Source organism: Myxocyprinus asiaticus, chromosome 43 (assembly GCF_019703515.2).
Source record: "Myxocyprinus asiaticus isolate MX2 ecotype Aquarium Trade chromosome 43, UBuf_Myxa_2, whole genome shotgun sequence".
Classification (NCBI taxonomy): Eukaryota; Metazoa; Chordata; class Actinopteri; order Cypriniformes; family Catostomidae; genus Myxocyprinus; species Myxocyprinus asiaticus.
The window spans coordinates 4,591,073-4,618,787 of NC_059386.1; the positions used below are offsets into that span (position 1 = coordinate 4,591,073).

At 37.8% G+C, this 27,715-nt stretch overlaps 1 protein-coding gene across 2 annotated transcripts in view; it reads right to left on the reverse strand.

Moving 5' to 3' along the window:
- LOC127433274 (tyrosine-protein kinase transmembrane receptor ROR2-like) overlaps window positions 1-27,715 on the reverse strand; it is a 216,153-nt gene that overhangs the window by 22,861 nt on the left and 165,577 nt on the right. For both annotated transcript variants that reach the window (XM_051685006.1, XM_051685007.1), the window contains exons 2-4: window positions 24,743-24,823; window positions 12,853-13,140; window positions 10,802-10,835 (exon numbers count right to left, since the gene is read on the reverse strand). In XM_051685006.1, coding sequence (XP_051540966.1) covers window positions 10,802-10,835; window positions 12,853-13,140; window positions 24,743-24,823 — 403 coding nt within the window. The remainder of the gene's footprint in view (window positions 1-10,801; window positions 10,836-12,852; window positions 13,141-24,742; window positions 24,824-27,715) is intronic.

The following is a 27,715-nucleotide window of genomic DNA, read 5'->3' on the forward strand; positions in this document are numbered from 1 at the left end:
GTTATAGTGTAGTAGTAGTAATCCAAGCAATCATGGAGTGATATACAATAAGTGTAAGAAATGTGTGCACTTACTGACAACACAGTGTGTCAACGTCAGCTCAACTCACTCATAGCACACACAAGACGGTCTTTTGTCGCCACCTGCTGAATCAAATCTTTAATGTCACAGGGATAAATGAAAATTCACACATCTATTGCTCTTACATATCTGCACTGCTCTTACACGTTAGTTTGGAATGCCACAAACAAGCTAAATCACACAAACAGTACAGCATCCTAGTGCTGATGGTGTGAGGTATCAGCACTCAGGTATCAGCACTCTTGGAACGCCTCTTGTCCAATCAGATTCGAGGGCCAGAATTAACTGTTGTATAAATGTAATTAATTACACCGTGTAACAATTTTTATTTATTTATTTATTTATTTTTAATTATTTGTTTTTGGTTCCTGGGTAGTAAGGGTTATTTCCTAATTGCTTATGCCTCAAAAGTATAGATAATGGCTATTATTCCCCAAAACTTTGCTTTTGTGACCAGGACAGTGTTATTTTGAAATTTACCTATTTTCCAGAACACTCCAGTTAGATTCAGTGCTGAGTAAACTTGGAGTTACTTCTAGAACTTTCCAATAATATAAATAGTAGTATAAATACAGGGGCCTTAAGCCCACCAGTTCAGTTTAGTTCCAGCTGCCTAAGTGGATACATATCAAGACCTTGCTGGACGCCTTGAAGTATGATGAGTACGGCTGGGAGGTCATAGGGGACTTCAAAATGGTGGCATACCTGATGGGTCTCCAAGGCGGTTTTACCAAGTTTCCCTGCTATCTTTGCCTTTGGGACAGCAGGGTCACCAAGGCGCACTACCACAGGCGGGACTGGCCACAGTGGACTGAGTTCTCTGTGGGGAGGAACAACGTCAAGTGGGAGCCACTATTGAACCCCTGGAAGGTGCTGATGCCACCACTGCACATCAAACTGGGCCTTATGAAACAATTTGTCAGAGCTCTAGATAAGGAGTCGGCAGCCTTCAAGTACCTTCAAGACTTCTTCCCTAAGCTGCCTGAGGCAAAGGTCAAAGCCGGTGTCTTTGTCAGACCACAGATAAAGAAGATCCTGGAGTGCAATGAATTCCCCAAGAAGCTCACTAGTAAGGAGAAAGCGGCTTGGAACAGCTTTGTCGCAGTGGTTCGGGGCTTCCTGGGCAATCACAAGGCCGAAAACTATGTGGAGCTGGTTGAGACTCTGGTGAAGAACTACGGCACAATGGGCTGTAGGATGTCCCTCAGAGTCCATATCCTTGATGCTCATCTTGATAAATTCAAGGAGAACATGGGAGCGTACTCGGAGGAGCAAGGCGGGCGTTTCCATCAGGATATACTGGACCTTGAATGCCGCTACCAAGGACAGTATAACAAGAACATGATGGGAGACTATATTTGGGGGCTGATTCGTGAAAGTGATTTACAGTATAATCGTAAATCTCGAAAAACTACTCACTTCTAAATCTTTTGTAGTCATTTTTTATTACTTTAGTATAAATACATGTTAATTTGGATTCATATGTTGTTTTTTTCTGACTTTATGTGAACGAAAAGACACAAATTCGCCCGTTTTCTCATTGGAAATAGGTAAATTTCAAAATATTTGTGACTGTCCTGGTCACAAAAGAAAAGTTTGTGGGGAATAATAGCCATTTTCTATATTTTTGAGGCATAAGCAATTAGGAAATAACATTTACTACCCAGGAACAAAAATTTTGTTACATAGTGTTACTTGCGGTTTTGAGCTTGCAGACAAAACACTCTAATGAACTTAGTGCTAGCGTTAAGTGGCGGATGCCTTATGTCTGGGAGCGAAAGCATGTCAAAGAGTTCTGGGAGGTAATAGTAGTCCATCATTTTGGTGTCAGGCTTTGGCATTTCTGAATAAGAGCAACATTTGAGATTCTATGGAATGATAATGATATTCTCTGAGCAAATTCTGTATTTTTGTTTAGGCAAAGTCACATGACTTCACATCTTGGTGTTTCCACCCAGCATTTTTTATGCGATAAACTAAAATATGCATACAAATATGTTGATGGAATCCCTGCTTGTGTAATCTTAAATCAAAATGTAAAAACTTGCTCTGCCTCTATAACAACTTTCCTCTTTGCCTGACAACACAAATCCCTTTTACTTTTCGCTCGTTTAACTGTTGAACAAATATCTAACAGACACACCTTTTTTTCCCTCTTAACACATTTTTCTCCCTTTAACACACAGAGGAGTGTTAACATGCAGGCTTAACTCATGTTAAAGTCTCTTGAATTTCGGACATTTCACAGTGTGTATCTAACTGCAGGACATGAACAGAGGATGTGTTGTCTGGCCTAGAGAGAGGTACATATGCAGTACTGGGCAGCAGAGGGAAGACAAACAGCTCATTTCACCACAAAACTATGTGTACCTGCTGAGGGCCCACATCAGTTGGTGATTTCCGGGAAACCAGGAAGTAACTGCGTTCACATAATCAAAGATGAACATGATTTGGAGGTTACACTTTCCATCTAAGATAACAATTTTACTCCATTGAATGTTAGGTTTCAGGGGTAAAGTTAATAAAATATGCATTCCTTTTAACGGTATTACATCATTTTCAACTAAAAACCAACTTGCTTTTGGTGTCACTCTGTGGACATTTTACACGGAAACTGGAGCTCACACGTGCCCGTAAGTTCAACAACACTTAGGGTTAGGGTTAGGGCTACTGGGGGCAGTGGTTTGAATTTCAGTAAGCACAGACTGATTTCAGCTGAAGAACTATCGACCTACTCTCACCAAATTCACAAACATTTGCTCTGCCATGACATTAGTTGACCTGATAACTAAAGGTACAGGAGAAGAAATTTCATGCAACTGCCTGCTAAGATGACTCTTGTGGCAACCTATTGAGAATGCAACACATACTTGCATTGTGTTATGAATTGCATATGAAATCATACATGAAATCGTAGCCAGAAGTGTTTGAGTTCACATACTTGCATAGAGTGTAGTGGCTTCAGATCTCCTTTACTATTTTCTTAGCTTGTTATCTAGAGATAGACACTAACAAACAGCACGCACATAGCACAAACACACACGGGCACTAACTTGTATAAACACACAAAGGGGCATCAGACATGCAAAAGCATTCCTGCAGACTGGAATTTATGACACATGTCTAATCAGAGCGACTGACCTCTGCGTCTAAACTCAACCTGCCTGAGGGATCAACGTCATGCAAACGACATTACTAACTTACACAACCTTGAATAGGAAACATAAGGACCTGTCACAAGATTTATTTGCCCGACTTTCTCTTCTGTTCTTAAGGAAATGAAGTCAGGCACTGGTCTGTCAAAAGATACAGTTCTGTGTTTTGTTCTTTTTAGAACAGCAGGTCCTCCTTTAATTTCCACAAATCTACTTTCACTGCTCAACCAAAAATGTTGTAATCTCTGCAGCAGTGGTTCAGGAAAGGGTGGATGGGTGAGACAGAGGTAGAATATGCAGATGACACAAAAAGGATTTAAATATTGAACTGTTTCTCTCCCACAGCTATCATATCACTTCCAAAGATATGGATTTAACCACTGGAGTTGGTATGGATTACTTTTATGCTGCCTTTATGTGCTTTTTGGAGCTTCAAAATGTTGGTACCCATTCATTTGCATTGTGAGGACCTACAGAGCTGAGATATTCTTTTAAAAATCTTTGTTTGTGTTCAGCAGAAGAAAGAAAGTCTTATACATCTGGGATGGCATGAGGGTGAGTAAATGATCATTTTTGGGTGAACTATGCCTTTAAGGCTGGACATGTGCAAAACTACTTATTTTCAAAATTAATCATTCGACTCATCTGTCTCGAGATCTGCTGTAACTGGGTACAGGATATTGTGTACATTACTTATGTCTGTGGTTGTGTTCAGAGGAAATTTAAGATTTTCATCTTAAAACTCTGAAAAAGCTTCCTGACATTAACGTACTGTTTCTCCAATGGAAGGTCTCCTCACAAATCCTCATATGAACAGTACTTTATTTAAAAACGTATGCTCATTCATTAAATCCATTAAAACAAAAATCAGCTTTTAAAAGCACAAAATAGAGGTCACGCCTTTGAAGAGGTCACATTTCCCTTGATCTTTAGGGATAAAACCGTTTGAGAACTCAAAACTTCCTGTCCAGTCCAAAAAGACCATTTATTGAAACTCAAAAACATCTTCCAAAAAACGAAACCTTTCTGATGTCAGCCAGAAAAACATATTTGAACACGTGACCTTCCACATTTACATGTCAAGAAGACCTGTTCAGTATTTGTCATTTCTAATATATTTTTGAAGGATCCCAACATTTGAAACGAGTGGATGGAGTTTATTTTCAACAATGTCTCTGATCAGGGGGCCTGGGTAGCTCAGCGAGTATTGAAGCTGACTACCACCCCTGGAGTCGCGAGTTCGAATTCAGGGCGTGCTGAGTGACTCCAGCCAGGTCTCCTAAGCAACCAAATTGGTCCGGTTGCTAGGGAGGGTAGAGTCACATGGGGTAACCTCCTCGTGGTCACGATTAGTGGTTCTCGCTCTCAATGGGGCACATGGTAAGTTGTGCGTGGATCGCGGAGAGTAGCATGAGCCTCCACATGCTGTGAGTCTCCGCGATGTCATGCACAGCAGCCACATGAAACTTGTCCACTGCCACCCGGATTGAGGTGAGTAACTGCGCCACCATGAGGACCTACTAAGTAGTGGGAACTGGGCATTCCAAATTGGGGCGAAAAAGGGGATTACATTTTTTTTTTTTTTTAATGTCTTGGATCATGTCAGCCTGAACTTTATGTAACATTTTTATTTGGATTGTTCTGTAAATCTGTAACAATGTAATGCAGACTTTGCAAAGAGGCTGTTTTTCAAGGATGTGCCAGTTTATTGCAAACCTGCAGCTCTTGAATAAAAGTGCAGCAAAGTGCTGTATCTCATTTCACATGCAAAGAGTGCATTAATCTAGGAGTATTATTGTAAATGTATAGCAGCAAAAGAAATGGCCTGCCTGGCCAAGAGAGTGTGGAAACTTTTTGTGGAAAATTAAATTATGACTGGTTTTGATGAAGAAAAAACAAAACAAAAAAAAAAACACTATGATTATATATATATATATATATATACACACACACACACACACACACACACACATTTAAATTTAACTTGCAATTAAACTTTGTAAAAATACTGCTTGTTATTGCACCCGTGCTAGTTTTTAATGCTCTTTGCAGATCCTGGATAACTGTGTCCTGTAATTATATCAAATGTCTTTTTTGTGTGTGCCTTTTACTGCTGTCAGTGGTGCCTTTTTCTCATGATATCAAATCATTTCAATTTATATTTCAAAGGAGGAAAACATTTGAACTATACACAGAAAAACACATTATAGTATACGAATAAAACAAATAATTCATTCTTACTTAGGCTTATATGGTAATACAAGACAACGTGTTAACGTGAAGACACTCATATAAGCTACAATGCTTAATAGTTTATTGTGTATTATGCATGAATTAGTTTATTAATTAAAAGTCATTTTCATAGTAGTCTAATGAAAGGAACATTAATAAGACCTATATATTTAAATACATATTTAACATCAAGTTACCATACCATGGTTCTTAGTTCTTCTGTACATCATGCCAGCATGAAACTTACCCTGATATACAGTATATTTTATAAACACATGTGGGACTATAATTACAACAGCCAAATATTTATATATATATATATATATATATATATATATATATATATATATATATATATATCTTTTTTACACATTTTACATATGTACTGTATATAAATATAAATATAAATACACTTGAAGTCAGAAGTTTACATACACCTTAGCCAAATACATTTAAACTCCGTTTTTCACAAGTCCTGACATTTAATCGTAGAAAACATTGCTTGTCTTAGGTCAGTTAGGATCACTACTTTATTTTAAGAATGTGAAATGTCAGAATAATAGTAGAGAGAAGTTTACATACACTTTGTTTATATTTGGTAGCATTGCCTTTAAATTGTTTAACTTGGGTCAAACATTTTGGGTAGCCTTCCACAAGCTTCTCACAATAAGTTGCTGGAATTTTGGCCCATTCCTCCAGACAGAACTGGTGTAACGGAGACAGGTTTATAGGCTTCCTTGCTCACACACGCTTTTTAGTTCTGCCAACATATTGAGGTCAGGGCTTAGTGATGGCCACTCCAATACCTTGACTTTGTTGTCCTTAAGCCATTTTGCCACAACTTTGGAGGTATGCTTGGGGTCATTGTCCATTTGGAAGACCCATTTGCGACTGAGCTTTAACTTCATGGCTGATGTCTTGAGATGTTGCTTCAATATATCCACACAATTTTCCTTTCTCATAATGCCATCTATTTTATGAAGTGCACCAGTCCCTCCTGCAGCAAAGCACCCCCACAACATGATGCTGCCACCCACATGCTTCATGGTTGGGATGGGGTTCTTCGGCTTGCAAGCCTAACCCTTTTTCCTCCAAACATAACGATGGTCATTATGGCCAAAATGTAAAATGTTTGTTTCATCAGACCAAAGGAAATTTCTCCAAAAAGTAAGATCTTTGTCCCCATGTGCACTTGAAAACTGTAGTCTGGCTTTTTTATGGTGGTTTTGGAGCAGTGGCTTCTTCCTTGCAGAGCAGCCTTTCAGGTTATGTCGATATAGAACTCGTTGTACTGTGGATATAGATACTTGTCTACCTGTTTCCTCCAGCATCTTCACAAGGTCCTTTGCTGTTGTTCTGGGATTGATTTGCACTTTTTGCACCTAACTACGTTCATCTCTTGGAGACAGAATGCGTCTCTTTCCTGAGCGGTATGATGGCTACATGGTCCCATGGTGTTTATACTTGCGTACTATTGTTTGTACAGATGAACGTGGTACCTTCAGGCATTTGGAAACTGCTCAAGGATGAACCAGACTTGTGGAGGTCCACAATTTTTGTTTCTGAGGTCTTGGCTGATTTCTTTTGATTGTCCCATGATGTCAAGCTGCTTAAAGGCACAGTTAACTTAGTGAATGTAAACTTCTGACCCACTGGAATTGTGATATAGTCAATTAAAAGTGAAACAATCTGTCTGTAAACAATTGTTGGAAAAATTACTCATATCATGCACAAAGTGGATGTCCTAAACGACTTGACATAACTATAGTTTGCTAATATGAAATCTATGGAGTGGTTAAAAAATGAGTTTTAATGATTTCAACCAAAGTGTATGTAAACTTCTGACTTCAACTGTATATTCACAGTATGCCCAGTTGCCCACCTCTTCAGACATTACTACACCACTTTCCCCCCTCTAATAAGTCATTGTAAGTGTGAAACAAGTGGTGTTGAGCAAGGTTATTATAGGATTATAGTTCACATTTTTATTTCAATTTTTCAAATAATTTCATTTAGATTAATTATTTTGCAAACTAAGTTTGTGAGTTCTAGTTAAGGTTTTTTAATGAATTGTAGTTTTAGTTTATTTTAGTCTATAAATATATTTTAGTTTTTATTTTAATTTCTATTTCCATTATCACAGGTTAAGAAATGATACATTAACTTTTAAAGCACTGCATCAAGATCTGTTGGCCTACCAGTTGAGATGAGTGTGATGTCTTCCCCGGTCCAGTACCAGAACTATACAGCATACCTCACTTGCTGGATTTCCATCCTAATTTTGGGATATTGCATAAAAATGCTGGATGGAAACACCAAGATGCAAATAATATCTCAAAGTGTTTTTATCATTATATTCAATTTGTATCTAATTTTGCTTTCCCTACATTTCTTTTAATTCATTTTAATATTTTATCATTGTACTGTTTAATTTAATTGCCATGATTTGTTTTTGTATTATTTTGTCTGAAATGTTGAATTCTATATTGTTTTATACTTCCAACTGTATAGCACTTTGAGCTGCATTTTATGTATGAAAGGTGCTATACAAATAAAATGTATTATTATTGTTATTATTATTAACTACGATGGAAACATTTACTGAATATATTTCTATAGAATTTCTATAGAAATATAAATAGCTTATCAAAAAAGTAAACAAACCGTGTAAATACATAATTCAATCATAGAGTATCTTCCATATCATCGCATAATATGAAATGTTGCTATTCTGAAATGCCAGACACAAAGCTTATCATCAAAATGATTGGCTACTTTTAGCTCCTAGAACTGCCTGACACGCTTTTACTCCCAGACAAAAAGGCATCTGCACCGGATTTGAATAAACAAACATGAAGTCCATGAGATTGGTTTGTCTGCGTGCTCTAAACCCCAAGTAATTAGTTACATTTAATAAAAGAGCCACAGTGGCTTCGGTTTCCATTTGAATTTCTATTTTGCACCAGTTTCAGAAGTGACAGTTTTGTTCTCTTTAACACGTATGATGGAAACACTGCTTTATTTGCACTTTTCGCATTAATTATTAACTTGGAAGGAAACATACTATTGGCGCTTTCCCTGGTTAGCTGAGCTCTTCCATGTCTTTAAATACCTCATTGTGCATGCTTTGCTGATGCACTTTCAAGTTTGTTGGGCTTTTCTCTTTCAGATATGCGCCGCACATGTTACTTTGAGAAAAAAACTAGGCATTTAGATTTATTAATCAGTGCACAATATTCAAAGTATGGCATAAGAAGTGCGACAAATGCGGTTAATGGTAATACAATAATTGATAATGGTAAATCATTGAATAATGATTATCAATTAAATCAAATGTATAACCATTACCTCTATTAATCATCAAATAATGATTATCAATTATCCAAAGTAGAACCATTACCCTCAAGTTTTTCCCTTTAGATAATCATTCACTCATATTCATTGGCATAGAATTGGGGGAGACAGGTGGGTGAAAGTCTGATATGATACAGTGTATAAATATTTAAGAGTATGCAATGAATACACTTTTTTGTTTAACTGTGCATTCATTTTAAGTGTGTAATGTGTTGTAATAGATTTTTGGTCCCCCTCAAAATCTATGCCATTGCTCACGTTTAACCATCAAGCCATTGTCCCTTCTCTATTATCATCAACCACTGAATTATCACTCATTGTATTATCACCTTGTGGTTATGCAAATTAGATGGGCGTACTTCAGTGTGACACATACAATTTCATTGGTTTGCGGGCTGTTGCACGCTACAACGTACATGCAGTAAACATGATTGTGAATGTGAACATGATGTGAGCAAACACTGAACTGGTTCTACTTTGGATAATTGATAATATTTATTTGATGATTAACAGAGGTAATGGTTATACGTTTGATTAATTGATAATCATTATTCAATGATTTACCCTTAACAATTATTGTATTACCATTAACCACATTTGTCGCATTTCGTATGCCATACAAAGAACCCCCAAACACAGCTGGTACGTCTCCTTCCAGCTATGAGGTTTCTCCTGCTAGAGAATCATGGCCAGTAGATGGCGATGTATGCGATGCAACAAACAGAGACGATAAAAGAAACAAAAAAGATTTTTAACATGCAGAAATCACGGTATTAAAAACAAAAACTGAAAATATTTTGACTGATTTTTTTCTTCTTAATTTTAGTTTTAAATGCAATGCAGGACAGTTTCAGTTTCAAAATTTTTTCGTTTGAATTTTTATTTCCTTTTTCAAGGTTATTTTTGGACTTCTGTTTCAGTTTCAGTTTTAGTTAAAGCCGATGTCTGTAACTTCTGTGGCACCAAACATAAATGCAAAAATAAACACTGTTTTCAAAACAGCTTCCTGAATACGCAAGTCAAACAGATTTTGCCGCCCAACTTGCGCCATTGTTTCGAGTCAGTGCTGTTGTGTCTCATGAGACGGGTCGCTAAAAACAGGAATTTTCATAGCGCCACAGAGACACCATGTTTACAGTTTTCAACAAAATTCACCTATAAATGGCTTACTTATAGTTGTCTCTGCATATTAAGCTGGGAAGGGAGAACTATAACAACCTTGACTGATGATTGTATTATATGTGTGCGACAACTGAGGAAAAAGACATTGTTTTGAATTCAAACAAAAACATTTCTATGAATAGTTGTTTAAAAGTAAAGTATTTTGTAATTGTAATCAGATTACTTGAATTATTACATCAGTAATTTTATAGAAGTAATTAGTTATTTGTTGTGGATTACGTTTTTGAGAAACTTACCCAACACTGCTTGTTAGAATCAAGTCAATTCTATTATCACTTTGATAATTCATGTTTTACCAAAAAATGAAAATTTGTCAACATCAATTTACTCAACATCATTTTGACTTATAGCAGAAAAAGTTGCTCTTTTCCATACACTGAAAGTTAATGGTGGCTGCAGCTGTCAAGCATGATACTGATTTAAATCTCAGTCTGTTCGCCACACAAAGTTATTGAATTGCTTCAGAAGACCTGAAATATAGTGCAGAAGTAATTTGGACTACTTTCTATGATGCACTTTGTCCATTTGGGAGCTTGACAGCCTCAGTCCCCATCTATTTTCATTGTATGGTAAAGAGCAGCTTGGACAGTCTGCTAAACTTCTCCTTTGGTGTTCCACAGAAGAGTGAAAGTCATACAGGTGAACCCTCTCTTGGAAATGAGTGTGAATGTTTGCAAACATGCAATGTTGATGGGTTGAAAAACAATTTAGCGTGTGGAAAATATATATTTACAGAAACAAACAGCAGGGAAATATGGACATACACAGAGACAAACTAAAACAAAAGCTGTACTTACGAATCATCTGCTCCCCCATGAGTCGGGGATTGTCCTGTAAAACACAGACAGGACGAATTACGAACAAGCATCTTTACTCCATGGGAGCAGCTGTTTTCGCAAATCCTAATTTGCCTTTTCAGTTCAGGGAAAACTGCAGTGTTATTAGGCCAAGATTACTTTGTCAGGGAGGCAGGAGTTGTGGCGCAAGCGAACTCCTAAAACTGTCAAGAGCATAATGTAAAATACTGGACATGCTCCTAGAGGAGAATTTACCGTACGCACATAAAAGGGATGTTTTTCCCCTCCCAGAAGGTCTGTTCTGAAGGAAACAGTGGGAAGTTGTTTCTTAAGAAGAGTCCTAATGCAGAAGCAATGAGATTTACGCCGCTTCACTCCTATAAATAAATAGGGACGCCAGGTCGAGATTTGGTGCATACGGTTGTGAAACAGTACTGTTTTAGTTTGCTCTGAAAATCAATGGACTTCCCACATAATAAGCAAAAATAGGCGGACAGCAAAGAAAACACCAGAGCTGCGATAGAGACGTTTAAGAGTTCAGGGGAGAATGTTCTGATTGTGGCCTCAAATGCGAGAGACTGAAAGATCATTTAATGCCTAAGTTACAAATATCTGAAAGAGCCATGTATTGGGATACCAAACTGGGATTTTTAAGTGAGCACGGTTCATGTGACACCCTCATTATTCACGGCAATCATTTCCAAAAATAACTATCCATTAAGAGCACATATGTAGCCAACAAATTACTTCAACCTCTGGCCTGCTAGCTTAAGTGAAAAGAATTGACAGCGATGAATGGGGAAATTGTGCCACCTTCTTATCAAGCGCTGCAGTCGGGTTCCGGAAGTAAAAATCCCATTCACTAAGAAATTAATATTTAGCAATAATGTTGTATAAACCTTTCAAGGCAGACCTACTATAAGGTTATTAAGATATGTGGGTCGTTGACAGCTAAGGTTGTCTAAGATGATACAAATCTAGTTTAAAACGCATCAAGTTTGTAGAAATGTAATAATTGTGTCTGCGTTTGTTTCATACATTTTTGAAAAACATTTATAGCATTTCAAAAAAAAAAAAAAAAAACGTTTAATGACTTATCAAGTGGTGTAACCAAGTAAAAAGTATTAAAATAATTGTCTTGCTCCTTGAATACATGTGAATGTACACAACATCCATGAATAATAATAAGAAAAGTTTTCAAATATTTCAAATATTTTTCAAGGTAAAATTTTTTACATTTGCACAATAATTGTTTACATATATAAGGGATTTTTAGTTACAAATATCACATTTGTTTCTTAAGTTTACTCCATGTGACATAAACAAAATATGCCTTATATTATTTTAAACAAATTATGGCAACAAAAAAAAAATGTTTTAAAAGATCTTCAGCTTTTAATAAATAATAAAAAAATAAAAAATAAAATACTGTTTCCGGATGATTAGGTCACTTTAGACTTTAACCCCCAGAAAAAAAAAATATCAAAATGACTTTGAATTCAGAAATTAAAAAACATATTCATCATAGTAGTGTTTTCAAGTAACTGTTCTGTGTGAACTGCATTTGTAACATATTTTTGAATACCTTAATAGATCCAGACAACAAAATAAGCGTCATGTCATTGTCCCATATCTTTCTGTATAAGCCTCAAACCAGTGTGATTTCAAGTATTTACAATGGAAATGGGTGGAAATTGTGGCAAAAGGCTCAGCAGCGACTGCCCACTACCACTGAGCATTTTAAATGACATAATCCATTAAATGTACCACTATTTTTTTAATGACATTATTCGCAATGCTTTATGGGATTGTAGTTTATTGCATCAAAAGAATACGCACTCTTGTGCTTCATCTTTATTTTTAACGATTTTTAAATCCTTTTTTTTTTTTTTCAAATAAAAGTTTTGTATTGGTGTGATTCATCTCAGAGCTGATTGATTTGGTTAATGGCTGAGAACTCTGAACAGTAAAAATACTTCCGTAACCAATGCTGGCAGTCACTCCATTGCATAAAAAAATATGAAAAGAAAACTAGAGTGAATCCGCATTACCTAGCCGCACATAGAGCACTCCAGTTGCCGAGATGACTTTGACAGAATTGGAGGCCACACACTGGTAGTATCCGGTGTCAGTGGTGTCCAGGTCCTGAATGCGGAGTTTGGATCCAGCCTCTGTCTTGCGGATGGAGATTCGGCCCTGCTCCTGTACCACCGGAGCATCGTTCTTTAACCAGCGGATGCTGGGCCGCGGGTAGCCCGCTACTTTGCAGTGCAGAGTGGCCGTCTGGCCCTGTACTATGGTTATATTGTTTGGCTGCTCCACAAACTCCAGGAAATAACCTGAGGGAAGAAAGCAAGGGAGGCTGTTAGAGGGGTGAAAGGTCAGGACCCTGAGCTTCAATGCATGCTTGAGAAGAAATCAACCCCCATTTACGTTGAGAGGTCTAACACAGACACAAACTCAAACAGTGTTGAGGTCGGGACTGTTTCTATATTTTTATGACCAATTGCTGCAAAAATCTAGGTGGATCCAGAGGGTTCATATACTTCCTGCAAATGCACTTTAACTATAAAGGTACTATATATCATTATATAATAACTTGTATATATATATATTTTTATTATATATATATATATATTTCAACTGATTTCTGAGTAGTGATGAGTATTTGTGAAACATCCACATAATTTCCATGTCCTGTACTCAAAGACATGATTTCTTTGTGTCTTTTAGTGTGTGCATGTTTAAGTCGTTGTTTCATTTCCAGATGTCTGTCTTTCTGACAGAGAAGGTAAACATGGGCTGACTGGTCAAGGTCTGACTGTCACAACGCTCACCCAGCTTTTGATCGCCTAATTTTACACAAACTACTGAACTACGAGACGGCACATCTGGATTAACTAACTTTAGCTTTGTTCTATTAAATAAACATCTTCCGTTGAGCTGTCTCATACTGACAACTGCAGGATGAAAGAAACGTCTCAGGAGGGAATTTGTTTGCTTTGGCAAATGTATGATTTATAGCAAACCAACCCTGCAAAGGCAATCACATTGGGTGAATGATTTGAAAACTGACGTCAAAGACAGAATTAATCCTCTGGTGTGATTAATTGAGTTTTTTAAATACTATCATTGCCTGGGTGAGATGGCCAGGGTGGCATAGTCAGACTATTATTTATGCCACAATCTGGCATCATATCCACAACAAACTCACTGTCTTTTGTGGGATGCCATGTAACAGTGTTTTTACAGTGAAATTATACTGTACATAATAGTTAGCATCACAATACAATAAAACATGATGACTCCAATACCCTTGATTTCAAATTTCACAAATCTTGATAAAAACAAATATGCTACTCAAAACGGTCCTTAATTGAAATTTAAAAATAAAATAATAATAATAATAATAATAATATCAATTTCATAACTTTCCTCCAAATGGTTCTACAGGCTGTCATAGACTTTTAATGGCTAAAGAAGAAAAAGAGGAAGAAAACTAACAGATACAATATGTGCCTATGCACTTTTGGTGCTTGGCTCCTAATTAAAACCTTTCTCAATTAAGTGAACACTGCTTCGAGATAAGTAAAAAGTCAGTAGTAAAATGAAGAATAAAGAAACACATTAGTAGTAACAGAAGAAAAAAAAAAATCAAGTAAACAGTGCTGAGGTTTTTCTTTTTTCTTAAAAGTAGTATTAAGTATTCAAGTGAACAATTTTTGCCCTGCTTTCTCCTAATTAATAGTGTTTAAAGTATTCTCCCTAAATGCTGAATTCTTCTATAAATCATCATAGTTATTTTTAAAGAACAAACCAAAAAGTTGGTGTGTTGTGCCACAGTCTGTTGAGTCAGAGCTCCCCTTTTGCTATTCACAAACATGTGCGAGATGACTCAGTGGTGTGGAGGTGAGAAATGCAACAGTATTTCATGAGGGGAAAACACAGAGAACAACAGCAAGAGTGAAAAGAAAAGAGCGAGTGAGGCGACGGTCCCTGGAAAACCTCAGCCTGTGAAAAGTGTGACCTCATAGAGAGTGAGGAGGCAGACAGAGTTCAAATAAACACAGCCGTGCACACAAGAGCCAGACCTCAGCCTTATCAAGAAGACATGAGATCCACTGCACACTCGAACCTCTTCTGAGATTATATCTTGCAGCCCACAGCCATCATACGGGTGGTATGTAGCCATAAATGGCTTGACAGGCAGTTGCCAAGTTGTCCAACCCACACCCGCATGACTGCAAGACATAAGGCGCCCACTAAAAGACAGAATGTGGATGCCCAGCACACATTAAAAGATGAGGGTTTCGCTAATGAATCATGCCCAGATTTAACGTTAATTTGCACATGCTGTTTGTACTGTTAGAACCCAATTTACTTCTGAATTAGAGCAGGATGTCAATAGTGCCTGGCACATAGCTCAGAGCTAGAAAGGAGGTGTGTTTGCATCAGAAAGAATAGCATTTAAAAAAAAAATAAAATACTCATGCCACAGCACTCTTTCAGCAACTTTTAAACAGGACTGCAGGTGGTTAGTGAATAAGATGCAGGTTGTTGTGCTAAAATACTGCTCTTAAAAGAACTGTTAAGGGAATTCGCCCCTCACAGTTTCTTGTTTTCTGTCATGTATGTGCACACTTTACACAAGTATTTGAAGACTAGGTGCATCAATTACATATCATACTCCTCCCCAATTGTAACAATAGCCATGTTTCCACTATCGGGACAAATGAGGGCATGCTAGTGCGTGCCAGGGCCAGCTGCATTCCCACTGTCACTTCTGGGGCTTCATTGTGCCTCCTCTGGGCTTTCTCGGGGTCAATGGCCAATGGCCTATGGCCCGCCGATTACCCTTGGGCCAAACAAGACCAACTGGGGAGTGAGGCGGGGTCAATGTCAAAGGCGGTGTTCCACCAAACTTGCCAGGTTGTGTATCCAGCGCACTACGGTACTGGTTCGGGAAAAATAAAAAAAATGCGGGTACAGTACAAATCCATTAAATGCACAATGGATAAAGAGATGCCCAAAGAAAGAACTTTCCATTGTTCAAGATCATGGACGGTGTGTTGGAACATCGTCCCGCTGTTAGTGGAGAGACCACTTGGGACACCATGGCAGTTACAGTCGGTGAGTTGTCAACGCTTACTAGCTAGCTAATATATACAAACGATATAAACTCGATATTGTAGATAACATGATACCTCGCTCTTGCTTGTGAAATGGGCGGGGTGTGTGACGCTGGCACCAGGGCAGCATATTAAGGGCGGGTTTTTAGGCAACGCTGCGGGGCTATTGGCCCGATGGTGGGAACGCAGATCGATTTTGGTCTCGAGGTCTGAGGCTATTGGCCTCCTCTGGCCAGTTGATAGCCCTGGCTCACACTGGCCTGATAGTGGAAAAGCGGCTAATGAGATCGTTTACATGCACCATCTTACACTGATTACCTATGCTTCATTTTTTTTTTACAGGTGAACAAACAATATGTGAGAAGCACTTGCAGTTGCTTTCACACTGATTTATACAGAACAAGAAAAAAAAAGATGCCTTCCATTTGGGTTTGTTCTTTTCATAATTTCATTGGCTGTTGCTCATTGCTGCTTTCTCGCTAGTCAGAACAACTCACACTAGAAGCGATTGGCACACTTTGTAAGTTTGCGGCAATGAGCCTTAGTCTTGTAGTGTGCATAACTAAGATATAAGTTAGGAACAACATGAAAGAAACTGTAATCTTCCTTAACAGAGCAGATAATTAGACAGTTGACAAAAGACGACAGGGAAAAATTCAATTAAAAAAAAACAATAACAAAATCACCACAGACCAATGTGCTACCGTGAAAATAAGGGAATGTTGACAAGATTTGAAAAGTAAAAAAGATGTGAAAGGCCAACTGTGAGTGGAGAACTTGAAGAGAAAGAAGAAGAGGCCTCAGAAAGAGACACACACCCTTGCTGTGGTAAAGGCAAGTTGTTACAGGCACTCCGCAATCTATAATCGGTGTGGAAACATGAACAACTCTTGGCAGGGTGTTCTGAGCACGCTCAGTTGACGCTTTAAAGAGACAACACGATGAGAGGGCCCACTACTGTACACCATTGTGTTCCACCTCAATGAACGGCAGCCCCCGACCCTCTCTTCAAACTACTACTACTGCAAGACAATATGTGACTAGGCCCATATTCAGCTGACAGTAGCATGTTAGAATATGTTAGAAATTAATATTACATTATGCCTCATGCACGGAGGCCAGTGTGCCATTAAGTTACAAACAAAGATTGTACTAGACACAGTTCCTACCTACAAGGTACCTATTGCAAAGTCGCCAAATGGTTCTTGGCAGTTCAGCCAGAGTCTGTCACTTTTATTTTTTCCACACCACAGCTTACTGTGAACAGTGCAAAGTAAATTGAATGCAGCATTTGCTATTGGCAGGCCAGGCAAAGGGTAAGTTCAAGTTAAACAACAGGCCAAATTGAAAATAATACAATAATGTTGGCATCTCCACCAAAGGACACAGCTCTTTGATGCAGTCAGGCGAAGTAATGGTCTTTTTGGGTTGTCTTTGATGAAAACTTTGCTGACAATAAATATGAGTAAATCAGAAGACTTGAGAAGTGGGAAAGGAATAAACCAAAAATGTGTAATGGTCCAAACAAGCAATTTGTTTGGCTCAAACAAAACAAACTATTTGTATTCTGGCATAAGTTGGTATACTATAAAGGCTGTCAAGTTTAAATTAGTTCCAATTCATCCAATTTAAGTTAAAAATGCACATTTGAATGCTTAAGGCCCCTGATATACTTCCAGAGATGATGTTCTTTGTTTTTAGTTCAGGGGTAAAAAGAAGTTCTAAACAGCTTAGCAACGCTACACTGTTCCTGAACATTCAGACACCCGCCACACTTCTGTGGGAGGCGTTTGGAAGTACATTTAAATATGGGGACACTAAATGTAAAACCTTAACTAATGTGACATTAAAATGTGTTATCAATGTCTTTATGCCTCATTCTATGAGTAGAATTCACATGAGGTCAGTAAAAGAAGTTGTTTTAACCACTCGATGATGATTTAAAGTAATATATATGCAGTAGAAATTTTTTTATTTGTCTTGTTTAGATTCTGAATTCATGACGCTAATGTGCTACCACGCTATACGTGGCCATAATATGCACCACTCTGTTTTTGTAATTTATGATGACACTGACACAACTGCAAAGATGGATGCATAAAATAGAGTTATTGGCAGAATACAGACAAAAGAATGATAAGAGGCATATCTTACTTTGGCCAGACGTGTGAATGGATTTCACTGGAGATGGCACATGAGTGAATGGGCATTTGAGAGTATTTGAGTAGATTTGATTCCTTTGTAAACAAACAAAAAAAATATCTTGCACGCCATTGTGTTCAGGTTAAATACTGACTGAAAAACGTAAACAAAGTATTAGGTGGAGCTTCAGGTCACACCTACTGATGACATGGACCAATGACAGTAAGAAGGTGTTTAGCAGCCAGTACAAAGTTTTCCTAAAATTCGCCCAGGTGAGCTGTTGTTACGAACCACCGAAACGAATGCAAAAACTCCTTTTTGGCCAGATTTTGTTCTAAATGACGTCTACCCGTTCATTTTTCAATTTCGTATGAAGTATATCTGGGCAACATAAAAAAGTGTTGCTTTTGCAAGAAACACTGTGCAATGGTCAAAGATGTCTGTCTACTGCCTGTTTACAACTGTAACTTTCTTTTCAATTTGAGAATATGAACTGGCCAAATCTTTTAATTTTTCATTTGATGCACATTAGTTTAAAATGGAATGCACTTTTGTAAATAGCCAGGTGTGTTCTTTGCAATAAACGATATAAAACAGCGCTGTTTTGTATATATTGATTCTTTGCTGGAGACAAAATCGATTTAAATATCTGGTGATTATTGATGTCAATAGAGTTTTTGCTCTGAGATGATGTCTTTAAATTTCTAAAATTATTCTAATTTAGTTTAATCAGCCCTGTTGACAGCCCTACATACTCCTATGAATCAAGAATATATTTGGAACGCACAGCCATGCAGTCACTTATGCAAGAACATACACAAAATGGCTGTCGGTCTTGATCATGCTGGTCACCGTTTGGATGGAACAGAAACATTGCTAACAGTGCCCATCACTACAAATATAAGCTTTTGATAATGACATAATGTCCAGGTTTCTGAAACAAGCTCTGTTTTAGTGGGAGCTCGCACTTCCTAATTTTTAAGGTTATTTTCAAACTCAATGAGATCTCTCTTGCCTAGTCTTGGCGAGTCCAGCAGGCGAGGCTGATTGGGTTTGACTATTTGTGGGCAGCCATGATTGGGACGATAAACAACATAAGCAGTGCTGACAAGCCACTACAACTCTTGATATAGACCTTATTCACAGCAGCGCCATCTTTGATTTTTGACAGGAATGACAACAAGGCTGTGAGGGATAGACTTGGAGTCCTCAATGTGTTCTACTGCAGTTTAAAGTGTTTTTGGGTCATTCCACAGACAAAACATTGAAAAAACATCTTTGCAAGAACATTCAGTTGACAAAAAACTCCAGACAACAAGTTGTGTAAAATAAGATGTGATCTAAGAGCTTTTTACAAATTTACAGTATTTACTGAAAACTGAATTATGTTTTTCTTAAAGAAATTAATAAAATGTCACTTTTAATACTTGTAAGCCTTGATAACTGGACCTTTAACCACAGTCCTAAAGCTGGTCTCTGAAAAACACATTATCCTAGACCATTATCGTATCTCCACCTGGATGACAGAATTGTTCCATTAATTCATTGGGTTTTTTACAGATGTGTGCCCTTCTTATGGCTTGGATTCATCATACCAAGCTACATGCCTTCATGTAGCTTGGTATGATGAATCATACCAAGCTTCATTATTGTTTTGCATCACAATCCTAAAAGTGCGGTCACATTTACCCTTGCACGGCAAAATTCCGCAGGCGAAATACAGTCATCTCAATGGGAATATGCGTGATCGTGAATTTCACGTGATGGACTTCTGGTGGTGAAGATTTCCTCTCGTGGATGTCACGCGGAGTTCAAGTTTGGTGAACCTTGACAGGCAAATTCGCCAATAGGATGTTGCTTGGTTTGGCAGTGACCTCTGTGTGGGTGGTGCTTCGTACACTGCTATACTGAATATTCACAATGGACAAGGATATAGTTTAAGCGGCGAGTTTCTTTATAACTTCACTCTCCCAGAGTATAAAGTGCAGCATTAAAAAAAGGCCATTCGTTTTTTGCTGGTTTCACACGTGCTCAACATCTGCATGCAGAATTTTGCTGTGCAAATATAAATGTGACCGCCCCTTAATGCTAAAATTAATTAGGCTTAAATTTATGCTGGACTTGAAGATGTTCTAGGGCAACACAGAAATTAGTCAATTTGAACGATGCATGATAGGTGTTGCATCACACCACCCATTCACTGAATGGTGAATCGCAACGGCCATCTTTCTGTCCAATGTATTCAGAAAACATCCTTCACAGGGTGACTTGAGAAAACCTCACAACTCAAATCAAGAGACTATAACCTTGAAGAAAAAAATGAACGCTTGATGCTACAAATATAGAAACACTGTGAGCTACAAAATGTACTTTCGTGCAACATTTACACATATGCATTTGGGAGATGATTTTATTGCCATTCATTTCTGCTGATAACCGATATAAATTTATCAGTCAACCTCTTGTCACGTCTGGTGATGGAAAAAGGAAGGGCCTGTTTACACCTGATATCCAAGTGGACAGTGCTAAATACAGGTATAAATGGGATCACAAAAAAAAAATAAAAAATCACATATGGAGATATTCAAAAGTTACCACATTGCATTTGAGGTGTAAATGCTAATCTGTCCTGATGCATCCCGGACAGGACCAAAGCACCACCCACTCACATGTCAACAACATCAACAACTGTGCTAAAACACTTTGCTGGGTATGTGTGGCTGAACTATAATCCCATGAAGCATTGCAAATGACGTAATCGAATTAAAAACTATGGAAAAAACAAAACTATTGATTAAAGTTGTTGATTATAAGTATAGAAACTATATATTTTAATTTTATTGCAAAATACTTTAAGTAGTTTGAGAGTGCAGGAAGACCAACTCGATTGCATCATTCACAATGCGTCATGGGAGTGGGTGGTCACTGCAGAGCTCTTTTGCCGCGCTTTGTTCACAGTGATTCTCTGATTGTCGAAGCACTCTCGAAGTTGAAATAACACTTGGCTAATGACTTCAGCAGAAGTATAAATCATCAATTAACAACCTCGGAGTTCACGATAGGTCTGTCTTTAAAGGTATACAAGTTAGCGTTAAAAATGAATTCGCCTAAAACAATATATATATATATATTACACTATATGGCCAAAAGTTTGTGGACACCCCCTTCTAATTAACAAATTTGTTTACTCCATTAAATCCAGTAAAGAAAAATCTTAATGTTTCTTTATGTAATGGCTTGGGCTTTGTGTGCTTCCAAATTTGTGGCAACTGTTTGGGGATAGCCCTTTTTTGTTCCAGCATGACAATGCCCCTGTGAACAAAGTGAGGTCCGTAAAGAAATGGTTTACTGTGTCTGGCATGGAAGAAATTGACTGGCCTGCACAAAGCCCTGACCTGAACCCCACTGATCACTTTTGGGGTGAACTGGAACAGCAACTGTAAGTCAGGCTCCATCGACCAACATCAGTTCCTGACCTCACTGATAGCCTTGTGTCTGAATGAGAGCAAATCCCTGCAGCCATGTTACTACATATAGTATAGTGGAAAGCCTTCCCAAAAGAGAGGAAGCTATTATTACAGCAAAGGGCGAAATTGATGCCTAAGGTTTTGAAATCAAATGTTCATCAAGCACATATGGTGTCCACAAACTTTTGGCCATATAGTGTGTGTGTATATATATATATATATATATTATTTTTTTTTTTATTGGATTTTTACTTCCGGAACCAGACTGTTTCGCTCTATTCCAGGTGTAAACAGGACAGAAGAAATTAGAACTAGAGTATTAGATGTAACTCTTTTCTTTATTTTCCTTACTCACACCTATTGTGAACATCTTATTTGGCTTCAAATTTATGTTTTTAATGAATGGTTTTGAAACGCTGCCGTTCACATATTCACTGACTCTCCTGAAAACTATTACTGCTTCCTCTAGTCCCCAGACCCCTTGGTCCCCTGGCCAACACAAATAGTCTTTGCAGCGCTCATTTTCAGAGCTGATATTAAACAGCCCTGCCAGAGCAAAGTGGTGGGTTTTCCTGAAACTATTCCTTGATTTATGCACACTCAAAGCACAAATGCAGACACACTCTCGCTTGACACTACAGGACACATTTCATGGTCCAGATTTTATCATGAACGCCTAACATGCAGTTATAAATGAATTATTTTCTTGTGTTCAGTGACACCTCTGGATTGAGGATTGCTTGATGTGCATGTTTGTGGTTTGTCGTGCAAGAGGACAAGAGGAATTGAGGATATTTGTAGCTGATAGTTATATTCTTTGGATGGTTTGACAGGGAATCATGCCTGACCAAGAGTTAAACCCTTATGGATGGGACTTTAAGAGATCTTAAAAGAAAACCTCACCCTCAATCTAAACTTAAACTGTTATTTTTCAGTAGAACACAAAAGGTGACATTTTGAAGAATCTTTATACGATTCTTTTCTATACAATGTCAGTTCATAATGACACTGTATGTCAAACTTTGGAAAGGAGAGAGAGAAAAAAAAGCCTTTATAGTTATGCGCTATATTCTAAGTCTTCTGAAGTCATTCACAGGTTTAGTGTGAGGAACAGATGGAAATTTAAATAGCTAATAATTACTGATAATTTTTCCTTTCACTGCAGCTTTCATATCTCATTCTCTTTTTCACACTTCCAAACTGGCACACCTCATTCAGTTACAACACATGATATTCGATGGTATTGCCTTTAATCATGTCAAACATACAGAACAACAACTTAAATTTCAGGATAGCACACAAGTCGTATAGACTATTTTTATGATGCTTTTATCTTTTTTTTTTTTTCAATCTAGTCTCGTAGAATGAACAATACTATAACAAAAGTTTTTCAAACTGAGTTTCACATGCCACGTTCTAACTTTCGCTGCAGTTTCTTGGTAAAATTAACACTAGAGGCGCTACAACAACTGTGCGCTTATTCATTTCCACACAAATCATAAATACAACGGCTGATTATGACTTTATAAACACTCATTTTTCATTCTATTACACACACACTTCTATGTTATGATATCGAAACAGTTTTGCTTTAACGCATCATTTGAAAAACAACACTTGCACACATTCTAATGCGTTTAGCTTGCGCGGTAGCTCACCTGATGTGTTGGACTTTGGACTCAGAAGACAGAGAATCGAGCCCAGCCAAGCACGCAAGCTAACACGTGAGATGAAATTGTCATAGAAGTGACATGAAATGACATGGTTGCTTCAGAAAATGTGCTTTTCATGTCACATTTGCATTTATGACACTATCGATTAGGTTTAGTTAAAGTTTTAGGTTAGGGAGGTATGTTTACTCATTAAAACCTCCATCTAACATTGACCTTAAAAAGCTTGTGTGATTACGACACCATTTCACTTGCTTTTGGCGCCTCTCACTGGACATTTCACTGGTGGTGAACTATTCTTATGCTATTTAAATGTGTTTTTGGGTACACAACCCACTATTTTATTTGACTAATAAATACTCACCAAAATTACCAAAGCAGCTCAGAATATACAATGATATGACCAATTATTTTGCTGCTTTTCACTGTACACGTGTTGTGTTGGTAAGGATACAGTATTAGGCCCCTTAAACACCTGGTATTAAGATCTGCTTTGGGCGATCCATTAGAAATGGTACAATGCTAAAGACAGGTGTAAATGGCATTCAAATCATTTTGAGATTTGTCAAATTCAACCACGAAAACGCATGTGACCACACTGGTTTTGTAAAGTAAATGCACATCTTTTCGAATGTGTACAGCAGCACTCAATCGCCTGTTTTAAACTTTGTTGGTAAGAAAATAACCATCAGATCAAAGAAAAACAGATATTTTTTGTGCTTTATTTTTGTTCTTTTATTTTTTGTGCTGTATTATCATGCAGTAACACACATTTGAAGTGATTTATGTATGCTGTCATGAAGTCAGACACCTTATATTCGAAGTCCGAACACAAGTGGTCAAAAGAGACCACGTGACCATGTGTAAATGGTGATGTGTATTCTTGTAATCAGATCACCAAAAAGCATATTGATACCAGGTGTAAACAGGGCCTTATACTTCGGTCAGATGCGAAAGCTAGGTGTCCGTATACAGGAAGCGTGACGCAAGCTTCATCATCAGCAGAGTGCTTAAGCACTGAACGCGTATGGCCCGATTTTTCTAACCACGCGTACTCTGAATGCGCAGTATGCACATGCGCCTGAGATTATTTGCACTAATTAGTGGGTCCGCAAGGTGGCAACACTCACAGTTGAGCCGTTGCTGTCACGAAGAAGCACTAGAAAAATATGTAATTGGCACTAAAGAACAGGAGACGAATGTGGAAACAACAACAGTGGATGTGCACGTAAAGAGCGTGTGTGTGAAAGTCAGGAGATACCTGCATTTGTATAACTTGAGTCTGAAGGAATATAGAGACATATTTATGGGTCTAAACTCTTGAAGATAAATAGTCCAGTCTTTCATAGCAGTTGTAGCGTGCATATGCCAACCACCTGTGTATGCACGCACAGTCAAATGAAGAATACTTTTAAAGGCTAGTGTTCGACTGTACGCAGATGGTAAACATTCGGGTCAAAACCGGAGTGTACCTTGGGCTTGGGCAAACTGGTTGTGTTCTTGATTAAGTTTATTGGTGTTGCGTTACTTTACCTTCAGCTGTAGGCAGACCCCCGCTCTGAGCTTCAGCTAAAGCTTCGATCTCTCCAGACTCTGACAGGTTCATATCAGCCACTGCAGGAGAGGAGACAGGTATTAGTACAGTCCTGATCTAAGACAACATAGAACCTCGAATAACACAGAGGGAGAAATTATGATAATACGGGCAGGTTTTAAAAACTAAAATACAGTCAGCCAGTCACTTCAATATAATGGAATAATGCAACTTTTGCATGTGCATTTGTACACTCACTGAGCACCTTATTAGGAACACCTGTACACTTATTAATGTGATTATCTATCAGCCAATCATGTGGCAGCTGTGCAATGCATAACATCATGCAGATACAGGTCAGGAGCTTCAGTTAATGTTCACATCAACTATCAGAATGGGGAAATTTTTTTTATTTCTACCATGGCATGATTGTTGGTGCCAGACAGGCTGGTTTGAGAATTTCTGTAACTGCTGATCTAATGGGATTTCACGTCCAACTGTCTCTAGAGTTTACTCAGAATGGTGCCAAAAGCAAAAAAAAAAAAAAAAAAAAAAACATCCAGTGAGAGGCAGTTCTGCGGACTGAAACGCCTTGTTGATGAGAGAGGTCAACAGTGAATGGCCAGACTGGTTCGAGCTGACAGAAAGGCTACGGTAACTCAGATAACCACTCTGTACAATTGTAGTGAGCAGAATAGCATCTCAGAATGCACAACATGTCGAACCTCGAGGAGGATGGGCTACAACAGCAGAAGATCATGTCGGCCACTTTATTAGAACCATATTGTTCCTAATAAAGTGCTCAGTGAGTGTATGTTTTAGAAAAATAGTAGTTTGGTTATTATTTTTCAAAAAATGGCAGTTATGTAGAATATTCATCTTTGAAAGACTTGTGGAAACCATTTTGTCGTCATGTGACAAGTATAAAAGAGTACACATCACAATATAGTAATGGTGATAATGATATAGACTTGCCATTCTTACTTTTTGTACTATAGATTTGGCATTTTTATATGTCATTATTATATTTTTTTTATTAAATGTATGAAACCAATATAAATATAAGGATTGCATTTCTAAAAACTCTGCATGTGTTCTACACTATTTTCTTTTTTTTTTAAGATTGGGATAGATAGGCAAAACATGTTTCTAAAAAAACAATTCAATAAAATACTGGAAATAAAAGTATGTCTTTATTTGATTAATCAGATAATCGACGAAAGATATCAACAGATTAAAGGTGCACTCAGTAATTCTAATCTAAAACACTTTTTGTCAAATTCTGCTAATATCTCCTCACAGTCTTCTAGCTGTCCGTTCTGTGGGTGGGCTGAAAAAAAAATCTAGTATTTGTACATAGCCCTGGCTCTGTAAATGGGACAAAAACAAAGTGGAACAGACCGATCCACATAACACTACTCCAGCCAATCAGCAACAGGGGGTGGTTCTTGCGCGTGCACAGGATGGGGGGTGGGGGCAGAGCGAGAGGGAAATTCATGAAAAGAGCGATGGCAAATCTGGCTGATGCGAACTTTCTAAACTCCAAGGAGGACAAATGGCTGAGAAACAGACCAAGAGAAAAAGGTCAGATGAATATAAACTAAAAAAAGAGGGATTATGATAAGTCGAGGGCTAGAAGCCGCGTCAGCATTGGCAAGGCTTTTCAGCGGTGGAGAGACCTCCGAGAGGTAAAAGGCTTGAAGACGGATGCAGAAGTTGCTCTTTTGCTATGTTTCACAGAACCCATATATGCTGTTGTTGTGGTGTTAGATTTAGTAACAGTAAAGTTGTGAGTGTCTGGAGCTGGTGTGCGTAAAACAGTCTCACGTGCATATATTTGGGGGGCGGAGCTTCCAAAGGAGCACTGAAGGGAGTGGTGTGTTTGTTTTGGGAGTTGAGTTCGAATATCAACAGTGTTTCTCAGGAATCGCTGAGTGCACCTTTAATCGTGGTCAAAATGAGTAATTAGTAGTAATTAGCAGTACCCAAAAGTCTACAATTTTTTCAGAAACACTACTTTTTTAGACTCATATGCAACTACATACAAACCAGCAATATGAGACAAGATTATATGGAGTGAGGGAAGTTAGAAAGCAGAAAGTGAAAAAAAAAAAAAAGAAAAGAAGAAAGGTTGTGCCAAAGCTCAAAGATCTTGCGATGCCATTGTGCACATATAAATTGTTAATTTAACCTAACCTTTGGTCGGATTTCCATTTGAATGCCATACATCAATAATTCCTTTTCCAGAATGTCTTGTCACTTCATGCTACTTCAAAATATGTCATTGTTTTCTGGCTTTAAATGTACTAGAAAACTATTTAATTGGATTTTGGCACATTAATCTTAGTTTTATCACATCACGTATCGCCATCACATTATTCATATCTTATCAAGTTTAGCGCATAACACATTTTTCCACCATATCGTGCAGCCCTAATTTAGTTAATCACACAGATGACATGAGAAAAGAGAGTTTTCATAACCATTAGATGGTAACTGTGGTGATGTTTAACAAGCTCACCGTATGTCGTTAGGACTAATTACATCCTTGTTTAACACTGTGGAATGACTTCCATCTGAGAATGAACACATAAGCAGTACATATGTGAAACATGGCACATAATTTATGTTCGACTAATAACGTGATGTTGCAATGCACCTGCACTTTTAGTGTTTCATTCATCTGTTCCAATAAATTAAAGTATTTTTCTTCATAATAGGCAAACTACCCTCAAATGAAAGTACCCTGGGAATGTGTGTTGAAAACCACATTTGGTGGGCTATAAACAATTGCTTCAGGACGTCAACATAATTACAAAGCGCTCTATTCAAGTGTAATATGCCAAAACACAGTGAACCATTATTGAGTGATTAATGCTCATCCACATAGCATTACAAACCCACCCAATGGAGAACATTACATACTGAGCATGCTATACAGTGGTCTGTGACGACAAAAGAACTGAAGGCCT